At 31.8% G+C, this 11,905-nt stretch overlaps 1 protein-coding gene across 1 annotated transcript; it reads left to right on the top strand.

Annotated features, from left to right (window-relative positions):
- Positions 1 to 3,840: 3,840 nt before the first annotated feature.
- On the top strand, positions 3,841 to 8,846 carry LOC107762414 (silicon efflux transporter LSI2). The gene is made up of 4 exons (XM_016580770.2): positions 3,841 to 4,066; positions 4,342 to 5,519; positions 5,797 to 5,986; positions 8,420 to 8,846. The coding sequence occupies exons 2-4, from the start codon at positions 4,425 to 4,427 to the stop codon at positions 8,683 to 8,685; spliced, it is 1,551 nt and encodes a 516-aa protein (XP_016436256.1). The 5' UTR covers positions 3,841 to 4,066; positions 4,342 to 4,424; the 3' UTR covers positions 8,686 to 8,846.
- The last annotated feature ends 3,059 nt before the right edge of the window (positions 8,847 to 11,905 follow it).

Below are 11,905 nucleotides of genomic sequence, written 5' to 3' on the forward strand. Positions count from 1 at the left end.
TTATTATTCGAAGTTGATTGGTCAAGTCACGTGAACGCGCACTTGTATTTGGGGTTACGTATCACAGCTATACCATGGGAACCGTACACATAGCCATGATATTTAATTATTTAAATCGCGCCTAAAGAAACTAGCTCACTTGAATTATTTTCCTAAACTAATTTGAGATTATTGTAAGGCCAAGAGTTTATGGATAAGAAGTTATTTGGAAGTCGTAAAATATTTTAGCTATTTAAAGTATTGACAAGTTATCCACATTTAGAAATATTTACAACTTACTACTCTATCTTCGAAATTAGGAGACATTTATTTATTATGGAAGAATGGGCAAATTATTAATCTAGTGACTAAAATTAATGGGCCTTTCAGATTTATACTCAATCCAACTCATGTCTAATTCTTTCTTTCCTATTAAATGGTGTAGCTCATTTCTGATTTACTTACTCGAACTCCAACGCATGACCCATTAATAAGGCAAGATCTTCATTCTTAATTCTAAATAACAAATCTTATTAAGATGAAATCCTATTCAAATAATCTGTTGATAAATAGCTTGAGACATATAAAATGAAACTACAATATGACAATGTATATAAATAAAACAGCACAAAAAATCATCACATGAACCTCTATAAGAACATCACACAAACAATGAAATAGTTACCAAAGGGAGGATAAGTAATGAACCTTTAAGCAAAAATTTCCTTCAGAACTTGATTAAATAAAAAATATTTGAGCCAAACAAGTACACCAAACCAAGGGCAAATAATCAAATGAGCAGAATCTAGCGACGAAACTTCTAAGATTCGAGCTCGGACCGAAACTCAACTGTACCTCGTGAGGCTGCTGGTTTTTGGCGTAAGAGAGGTGACTAGCAATGAAGCTTCACATGATATTTTTAGGCTTGGATTTGGCGCAATTTTGGTCTTTAACGGGGTGATGAATTGCTGGATTTTTTGAAAGAAAGAGGAAGAAAGAATGAAACGAATAGAAATTCCCTTAGCGCAGAAGAAAACTTTTTTCTTCAATTCTCTCCTCTATTTTTGTCTCTCCCTTCTCCCATTTTTTTCATCTATTTATATTTTTAAAAAATCGAAATTTTTCAGATTTTTTTAATTATTTTTTTAAAATAAATTCCCACTTCCCATTTTTCTTCCTTTTTAAAAAAACTATTCCCACCTTCCTTTACTTTTATTTTTTTATTTTCCTCTTTCTTTACTATACTTTTTTTAAAATTTCCACTTTCTTTTTTACTTTTTTTTTATTTCCACTTTCTTTTACTTTTTTTTAAAAAAAATTATACTTTATTTTACTTTTTTTTCCCACCTACCTTTAGTTTTCTTCTTTATTTCCCACAATCTATTACTTTTTATTTTTTTTCATTTCCCACATTCCTTTACTTTTATTTTTTTTAATTTCTCACTTTCTTTTACTTTTTTTTAAAATTCCCACCTTCAATTACTTTTATTTTTTAATTCTCTACTTCCCCTTTTCCTTTTTTTTTATTCCACCCGAAATTTTTAAAAAATATTTAATTTTTTGTTTTATTTTTTATTTTAAAATAAAGATAGAAAATAAAAATAATATTAATAGTAATAATTGACCTTTTAAATTTTTAATTTTTACCCTATAAAAAAAGATATAACAAAGCTAAAAACTACAGATTAAACCTCTAAAAATATTTACATAGTAGAAGGTGACAAAAATTTTAATATGGTCAAAAAATTGGTGCTCACATGGCCAAACTTTTAGAAGGAAAAAAAGTTCTTTTGAGAAAAAGCAGAAGCAGTTTTTGAGAAACAGAAAAATGTAGATTCTCTCCAAAAGTACTTTTCTGAGAAACACTTTTGAGAAAAATACACTTAGAAGAAGTTTTTAAAAACTTGCCAAACACTAATTACTGCTCAAAAATACTTTTCAAATTAAATAGCCAAACATAAATCGATTCTCACCAAAAATACTTTTTTAAAAAGCACTTTTGAGAAAAAATACTTCTCAAAATAAGCAGATTTTAGATGCTTGGCCAAACAGGCTATTAGTCCCCACTCGCTAGCTATATAGGAGTAATTGCCATAAATTCCATGATTCTAATTGAATTTAAAGTTCATCATAAGCTACCATCTAATATTAGTATATATTTTTTATGTCAGGTAAATTTTAGTTGATTCTAAATTTTTAAATATTAGGACTTTTTACCTAATCAGATAAGAAAATATTTAATAAACATAATTTTAATTTTAGCTCACTTCAAAGCCTAAATATTAGGAAGATAATCAAATTACTATTTTATTTAGTGTTAAAATTATTTTTGAAGAGTAAAAAGGCGAACGACATTTCGTTAAGGAACTTCGTGCTTTTAATATAGTGTAAATATAGATAATAGATAAACTATTTTATTTTTAAGATTAAAAATCTCGCATTTTAAGGAGGCTTATTTATAGATTTATCCTTTGGACGACCTAATTAATAGTGTCAGAAATTCTTTATACTAACATTAATTACATTACTTAAACTTTTAACAAATTAATCATAGTTGAGTCATGTATGTGTGTGTGTACACACACAGATGTTTTATAGAGAAATGCATATTTTTAGTCACTTCAAAAAATAATAGCCAACAAAATATATATTTTTTATATATGTGTTATATATATATATATATATATATATATATTATACTTTTTGGCTAGCAAATATAATTAATTTTGCTGACCGATCAATTTTAATTTGTATTTTGCCGTAATTTGTATTACTTTCGCGCGTGTGTTTTCTAATACTCCCTCCATCTCATTTTAATTGTCACATTAGCTCAAATTTATCCCAAAATAATTTTCCGTTTAGGAATTGAAAACTAATTTTGTTAGTTTCCAACTATACCCTTAAATCTTAATATTAAAAAAGTAGTAGTTCTTTTTAATACTACTCAATTCTCAAAAAGCTTTTAATAAGGATATCTTAGTAAATAATACCTTGTATTTATTATTTTTCTCAATGAGTGTGAAAAGAGCTAAAGCGACAATTAACTTTTTATTACTTTAGCATTATTAATTGACTATGTATACCAAGTTGGAAATAGAAAAATTGCTTATCCAATCTAGGATTTTGAATTAGCAATTTCATGCTGTAAAAGTAGTAGTTGAATCCATTTATGGCAATCAACTTGAAATATAATGACGATTATTCAATAGCCAAAATTTTTTCTTTTATTTTTGCCAAACCTATAATTACTAATTAGCGTGATGATAGAGTCATCAAGCTTCACTATCCCAACTTGGCAACTTGAGCACTTAATTCGTTCGTTACGAGTTTCTGTTATAAGAATTTCACTAAACCATTCATTCTCAATTTTCTTCAGTTTTGGTCAACAGTGACATCGAAGAAAGGAAAAAGGAAAAAGAAAATAGAAGAGTTTAGTTGAGCAGACTTTTCCTTCAGTGCTTCATCAACAAGACGACAATGTTTATAAATAACTTTGACTATTTTGAACCTCAAATCAAACAAGACAAGAAAGTAATTTAGCGCAAGACAAAGAAAGTAGACCACCCAAAAAAATAAAAATAGAATGTTCATGGTTTACCTTTATTAAAAAAAAATCCTGGTTTACCTAACTATTTGTATGGAAGATTGCAATTTCCAACAGTTTATTCATTAAACCACGCTAATAAGCATGTATTTTTTTTTCCAACAATAAGCATGTAATTCAGTGGTGTATAACTAGTAGTCCGTCGTCTTGTGATATTGTTTGATTGAGTACGGAGTTTAAAAAAGAAATTACTCAACGAGTCAGTGGATCGCACACGTGGAAACATGATATATTCTGTTGAGTGTTGTGGAATTATCAATCCAGAAACTATGTCGACAAGCGGTGAATCAAAGGAAGATTATACTATATTTGTACATATTTCAGTCTTCATTTTGCTTTTGTCATTTTTCAGTTTCCTTTTCAAGACGTTGCTATCTACACTCCAATAGTCAAACCAGCAATCTAAGTGAATATAAATGTACATGCCACCCGCTGAAAAGTCTATAAATTTCAGCGCAAATCATCATCTTTTTTCTGGTCGAGGTGAGTCCACTCTTTCTTCTAAGATGTTCATTTTTCTTCGCTTATAGCATGCTCCACTAATAATAATTTCTTGTTTGGTCTTAGATTAAGTACAAAAATCAGTTAAATTTGCATTGTATCATTTTCATGTACGTATTACACCTTTTCCAGTAGTACGTTGATATATAGGTTCCAACCAAAGTACAATACTTGGCACAATTTTTTTTCTCGTATGCCATCCTTTTTTTCAATTTTTAGTGTTTAATTAACGTTTGTTTACCTCTTTTCCATTTCAGAGATATTCAGTTTCTGCTAATGTTCTGACTATTAGAAACATTTTGAACATCCAAAAAGTTAGGACTTGACTAAATTCAGAAAAATGGCTATGGCATCAACTGAGAAAGTGATTGTTGGTTCAATTGCCTTTGCTATTTTTTGGGTATTAGCAGTTTTTCCTGCTGTCCCATTTTTGCCAATTGGAAGGACAGCAGGTTCACTCCTCGGTGCTATGCTTATGGTCATATTTCGCGTCTTGACACCAGATGAAGCATATGCTGCTATTGATCTTCCAATTTTAGGCCTTCTATTTGGAACAATGGTTGTGAGCATCTATTTAGAAAGAGCAGACATGTTTAAATACTTGGGAAAGTTATTGGCTTGGAAAAGTATGGGAGCTAAAGATTTACTTTGCAGAATCTGTTTGATTTCTGCTATTTCCAGTGCATTTTTCACTAATGATACTTCTTGTGTTGTGTTGACTGAGTTTGTACTGAAAATTGCTAGGCAACAAAATCTCCCACCTCATCCATTCCTTTTAGCTCTTGCCTCGAGTGCTAATATTGGATCTTCAGCAACTCCTATTGGGAATCCTCAGAACTTGGTTATAGCAGTACAGAGCAAAATAACATTTGGGAAGTTTTTATTTGGTATACTTCCTGCAATGCTTGTTGGAATTGTTGTTAATGCTCTATTGTTGCTTTGCATGTATTGGAATTTGTTGTCTGTTCAGAAGGATGTAGAAAATGGTGCTATAGAATTAGTTGAAGAAGAAGTAGTAGTCTCTCATCGCTTTTCGCCAGCAACTATGTCACATGTTAATTCATTAGATTCTCTGGAAAGGTTTACTTTGGATTCAATTAATACCAGTGGTCTAATAAATCATGCTGAAACACTTGACAATCGCGCGAAAGATTCAAAAGAAGTACCAAATGATGGATCACTTCAAATGAGGGACAAGATTGTGTCTTCGAAGACTGTCGATGGATGTGAAGATCAAAACTTCACATCTTATGAGGAAAAGGAGAGTTCCAGAGAAATATGGAAAAGATTGTTATGGAAACTGTGTGTTTATTTGGTTACAATTGGAATGTTAATATCGTTATTGATGGGTTTGAATATGTCATGGACTGCTATTACAGCAGCACTTGCACTTGTGGTTCTTGATTTCAAAGATGCCAGACCATGCTTAGAAAAGGTAACTGGGAAAGTTTAGAAATCACATTTCTCATCTATTTATTTAGAGTTTAACTTCCATATGTAAAACATTTTTTACACTATGAAAATAATCTAAAAGATAACTACAGATAACCATCTACAAAAAGTGAAACCAGGAAATAAGGCAGATTATGAGCTATAACATACTATTATATTCCACTAATAGTGTAAAAGATTTCCTATGGTCAGTGTATGTAACTCCTATTGACTTTGAGGCAAAAGCAAAACTTGTTCACTCTGTTGTTTCAACTATACAGGTGTCCTATTCACTGTTGATATTCTTCTGTGGTATGTTTATCACAGTTGAGGGTTTTAACAGAACAGGGATTCCAAGTGCTTTCTGGGAATTAATGGAACCATATGCCAAGATAGATCATGCAGCTGGTATAGCAGTTCTTGCTGTTGTCATATTAGTCCTCTCAAATTTGGCTTCAAATGTGCCTACTGGTTTGTGACTCTGATTTCTTGTTATTTTCTCTTACTCTCATTTCACCTACTATTTGCTAGATTAGAAACACATTAGTCGATTAGTGAAGTGTCTCAATTTACTGATTTGTTTAGTCAAGAACCATGGCACTACATTAACCAATTAACCCCCTTTTTTATCTAGTATTCAATATGCATAATTCTTCATTGCCCGGACATAGCAAAATTCAAGAACTGTTTTGAGTGAAAGGGCACTAGAGATGAATGCCGGAGGAAATTAAACAGACTGCATTTAATTTCAATAAAGGATAAGTTCAGCAACTTCAATGTTGTAAAAGGAGATCTAGTATAAGGGTGAAATTCAAAAATAGTCAGTTTTACAACTGGTAATTGAAAAATAGTCATAGTTTCAAAAGTAATCGAAATTTAGCCATTTTTCATGTAAAGATAAATCTGAACAAAAATACTGTTCAAAATCCGGAAAATATTCCAAAATAATAAGCTGGAGTTAGAATTTGTTACATGTGAACTTCCAGCATAACATGCTGGAATTTCATAATGAGTTGGAGTTCCAACATAATATGCTGGAAGTTCATACACATGTGCTCCAATCTCCAGTATATTATGCTGGAACTTTCCGTCTTGCAGCAAAATAGTGGCTATTTTTCAATGACTTTGTAAACGCTGACTATTTTTCAATTACCAGTTCGAAAACTGGCTAGCTCGTGCTATTTTAACCTATTATAACCCTACTTCCTCAAATATTTATTGAATAGCTTACTCCTGGAACCTTGAATATTTCTCCACATAACCTCAAAATATCATATACTCTATTAGAGTTCAGTTGTTGGCCCATATTGGTCTTCTTTGCAGGTTGGGCTACATTTGGACGGGGTTAAAATAGGCCTAATCATATTGGGTCATAACCTACCCAATATTGGGAATCTTACAAAAATGTCCCAAATAAGTTTCAACTTACCAACCTCTAGCCATTAATCATAGACTTATCAAAACTAGTCAATCACATATAAAAATTGAAAACGCAAATAAATAAGGTTATTTCTCTCTAAGAATCATCACGCAAAAATCTCCTTCCATATTTGTAAGCGTGATCAACAATATTAGATGCAAGACGGAAAGAAATTTCATGGATAGGTAGTAAACAAGGTGATAAAATACAAAAAATATATATACAAGATTCTAAAATTATAAGCAAAAAAGTACCTTTTTCAATGGGTATGATTGAAATTCATTGAAAATATATAGATGAATCAGTGTACAAATTTTGAGGAAGATTGGAGGTGATTTGGACTGATTTGATATCAAAATTCGTAGTTAAAATCGAGTTCAAAAAATTCTTCTGCGAAACATGTATCACACACATAGGTATACATGGATATACATGTGATACACATTTGATACAATTATGATACATGTGTGATACACAAATGATATATAATATGATACACATATCATTTTTTCATGTTTCATCTTCTACTTCGAATTTTCAATTCAAACTACCTCAAAACTCTTCCAAATTATCCAAAAACTGATATTCAAACTCCTTAAGATGTACCCAAAAGAAAGCAAAAAATTGATAGTTTTTTTTTACTACAAATAGTTAATTGGCTAATATTAGTAATATTTTATGAATTGACCAATTTTTATAATAAACTACTTATAAATGGACACAACGGGTAGTTCCCATTAAATGCTTGGATCCCAAAATGAATGGGTCAATTTGCGCTGAACAATAGGTTATTACTCTACGTGCCTAACTTAATAGGAGTATTATTTTTCATTTGTTTGTTTTTATTTTATAATTTATTTATTTACCAAATCACACTAATAAAAGCTTTTTTTTATTTACCATGATTATATCGAACAAAACCCAAAAGGCATAAATTTTTATTTTTCAACAAGTTCCTTTTACGGGTCAATTCGAGCTACAAATGTGTAGAAATGACATCAGGAAGCCACTCTAAAAGGCTATTTTTTACGAATTAGCCAATGCATCCTGAATTCAGTTTTTCAGTTTAATTTTTCGGGATAAAAGTGTCGTGAATTGTCCTGAAGTTAAGATTTTTAGTTTAAAATTTCAGGATAAAATAAGTAGTGATTAATCTCTAAATAGCATCCTTGAGAATGGCTATCTATGCACTTGCCCCTACAAATGTGGCCCAAATTGGCCTAAGCTATTAGATAAGTTAACTTGGATTATGTTCAAAATGACCCGCCAATGGATATGTCTAACCAGCTCATACTGGGCTAAATTTGATACTCCTTGCCTGTAGCTAGACTACTTTAGTTAGCATGCTATTCCCTATTTGTATCACATATATGTGTCAAGTTCTTTCAAGTTCAACGTGATATGCCATAGCCCGGATCCTATATATATATTACCTTAAATTTTGATTGATTTAATTAAAATAATTTGTTCATTCGGTCTTATAGTTCTATTGCTTGGAGGGCGAGTAGCAGCATCAGCAGCAGCAATATCGCCTACTAGTGAAAAGAAAGCATGGTTGATCTTAGCCTGGGTCAGCACTGTGGCAAGGAACCTTTCACTTTTAGGCTCCGCAGCAAACTTGATAGTATGTGAACAAGCTCGTCGCGCTCAACCCTTTGGCTACAATCTCTCATTCTGGAGTCATCTCAAATTTGGAGTTCCCTCTACTCTAATTGTTACAGTTATTGGTTTGACACTTATCAGAGGATGAAATCTGTATTTTTCGTATGATTCGTACATGGTGATACTAAAAGAAGACTGTTATGTATCAAATGTATAGTTTTTCTTCAGTTATTCGACATAATGTTGTAATCATTCATTTCAGATTAAGAGCCGACTTGATTGCTTAATTCATAAAGTTTTTTTCAAAAATCAAATGGCATTAGTCATAAATCATTTGATTAGATAGTAGTAGTGAAACAGAAAATACTTACCCAGATTTTCTTGTTTACACGAGATCAAGTAAGTAAACTATAAGAGTCACAAATTAAAGTTAAAATGCATATAACTCAACCACAGTGAAGTGAAAAAAGTTTACATGCAAGATATATATTTTGTATTAATCTACTTGGTATAAATTGTTGAAATCTGAACAATATAAATTTGTTTTCATTTGTTTACATTAGTTCATGAACTAGAATATTAATGAAATACATATATTAGAGTATGAACACATTGATGTACTTTGAAAGATATAATGTCTAGTAGTGTCATCCATGTATCTTGAAAGATGTAAGATATAGACTTAGTTATTATGTTTACATGTAGTGTAGGCTAGATACATGAAAGATTTCTCCTATAAATAGACATGTATTCCTAGCCATTTGGAGCAAGTCAAGTTGAATAAAAATCATCATTTCCTCCACTTTCTTCTCTGTGAGTTTTGAGTATTCTTTTGTGTTGTCTTGCTCTCCCAAATTTACTAACATTGTGGTATCAGAGCCGGTGTGTTTGAGAGACAACCAAACTTGGAGAGAAAATGACAAATAGTAATGGAACTCCATTTCAAGTTCCTATGCTCACAAAAAAGAACTATGGAAATTGGTGTATCTGGATGAAGGCCTTGCTCGGTGCCTATGATAGTTGGGAACCGGTAGAAGTCGGAGGTGATGGAGTGGAAGATGATACTACCTTTAAAAAGAAAGATCAAAAGGCGCTCACTCTCATCCATCAAAGTTTGGATGACAAGATGTTTGAGAATGTTACAAATGCAATCACCTCGAAGCAAGCATGCAAGATTCTTCAAACTTCCTTTAAAGGTTTGGATAAAGTGAAAGGAGTTCGTCTCCAAACCTTAAATTATTACATATAAAGGAATCTGAATCCGTTTTGGATTATATTTCAAGAGTTTTGGCTATTGTCAATCAAATGAAGATATATGGTGAAGACTTATGTGATGATCGGGTTGTTGCAAAAATACTGCGATCCCTTGCTTCAAAATTTAATTATATTGTTATGGCTATTGAAGAGTTCAAAGATTTGGATACCATGACCATTGAAGAACTTACGTGTTCTTTGCAAGCACATGAAAAAAAAAGTTGAAGAAACCGAAAGATGAATCGGTTGAACAAGCGTCGTAAGCAAAACTTTCTTTCAAGGAGAAAGATGAAAGGTGTGGCTTGCAACAAAGGGATCGTGGACGTGGACAAGGTCGTGATGGAAAAGGAAGAGGTGATAGATAACCATCAAATAAAGAAAATAGGAGCGAAGACTCTAATCAAGGAAGAGGTCGTGGAAGAGGTAGAGGATGGATGAAAAATCAAGGAAGGTATGATAAGTCTAATATTGAATGTTATACTTGTCATAAATTTGGTCATTTTTTCTGGAAATATAAAAATAATGTGGAGGAAAAAAATAATTTTATGGAGAGCAAAAACGAAGATGGAGATTATATTTTAGTTCTCGCTTGCAAAAGAGAAGAAAGTGCAGAGGAAATCAATGGTACCTTAACTATGGTGCAAGTAGCTATATATGTGAAAAGAAGAATTTATTTGTGGAGCTTAAAAAATTAAATGGTGGCAACATCATTTTCAGAGACTCTTCGCAGACTAAAATCAAAGAAAAATGTACGATTTTAATTCGCTTGAAAGATGGTAGTCACCAATTAATTTCTAATGTTTTGTATGTACTTGAGATGAAAAGTAATATTTTAAGATTGGGAAAGCTTTTGAAGAAAAATTATGATATTCATTTGAAAGATAAAAAGTTGTTCATGAGAGATGAAAATGGGAGATTATTAGCCAAAGTTCCAATAGTTAATAATAGAATATTTGTTTTAAACCTTCAAAGTGATGTTCGAAGGTCTTTGCTTTCATGTGCCAAAGTTTCATCTTGGCTTTGGCATATGAGATTTGGTCATGTGAATTTTAGTAGTCTAAGATTAATGAAGAAAGAAAGCATGGTGAATGGATTGCCAACTATTGATCATCCGAGCCAACTTTGCGAATGATATATCTTTGGAAAGCAAGCAAGAAAAAGCTTTCTTAAAGAGTCTTTGACTAGAGCCCGATGCCCATTGGATTGGATTCACACGGATGTGTGCAGACCAATCAAGTCATCTTCACTTGGTATAAGTAATTATTTTTTACTTTTCATTGATGATTTTTCTAGAAAAACTTGGGTGTATTTTTTGAAGGTGAAATCGGAGTTGTTTCACACTTTCAAAAAAAATCAAGAGCATGGTGAAGAAATAAAGTGGCTATCAAGTTAAGTCATTGTGATCCGATAATGGTGGAGAATTCGATTCAAATGAATTCAAGATTTTTTGTGAAAATAGTGGAATTCGTCACTTTTTGATTATTCCAAGATCACCACAACAAAATAGCATCGTGAAAAGAAAGAACCGGACTATTCTTAACATGGCACAGAGTATGTTGAAGAGCAAAAATATGCCAAAGGAGTTTTGGGATGAAGCAATTGCTTGTGCAGTGTATTTGTCAAATCGGTATCACCAAGAGTATTCGTATCAAAACACCTCAAGAGGCTTGGAGTAGTTTCAAGCCAACAAATGCTCATTTGCGAGGTTTTGGGAGTATTGCCTATGCACATGTCCCGGATGAGAAGGGGTCCAAACTTGATGATAAAAGTGTAAGGTATATTTTCATTGGTTATGATCAAATTTCTAAAGGTTATAAATTACATAACCCAAGAAATGGCATGGTCGCCATAAGCAGAGATGTTGAGTTTGATGAAGATAATGCTTGGGAATGGAAAACTAAAGAGCAAGATTACTCTTTTAGTCATTTCTTTAATGAAGATGATGAAGAAGAAGTTGCGGAGCAGCCAATCACACCACCTTCAACACCTCCAACACAAGTTTAAGAAGAAGATGAGTCAAATTCAAGTTCTTCAATTGAAGTGCCTAAGAAAACTAAAAATCTTCATAAGTTGTATGCAAATAAGGAAATGGTAAGAAAAGATTTATATGATTT

The sequence above is a fragment of the Nicotiana tabacum genome, chromosome 4 (assembly GCF_000715075.1).
Source record: "Nicotiana tabacum cultivar K326 chromosome 4, ASM71507v2, whole genome shotgun sequence".
In the NCBI taxonomy this organism is placed as follows: domain Eukaryota; kingdom Viridiplantae; phylum Streptophyta; class Magnoliopsida; order Solanales; family Solanaceae; genus Nicotiana; species Nicotiana tabacum.

What these genes read in the sequence shown, in the direction of transcription:
- LOC107762414 (XM_016580770.2), top strand. Translation starts at nt 4,425, where the DNA reads ATGGCTATGGCATCAACTGAGAAAGTGATTGTTGGTTCAATTGCCTTT. An exon ending in CCAGACCATGCTTAGAAAAG is followed by an intron (nt 5,520 to 5,796) that starts GTAACTGGGAAA and finishes TCAACTATACAG; the next exon opens with GTGTCCTATTCACTGTTGAT. An exon ending in GGCTTCAAATGTGCCTACTG is followed by an intron (nt 5,987 to 8,419) that starts GTTTGTGACTCT and finishes TCGGTCTTATAG; the next exon opens with TTCTATTGCTTGGAGGGCGA.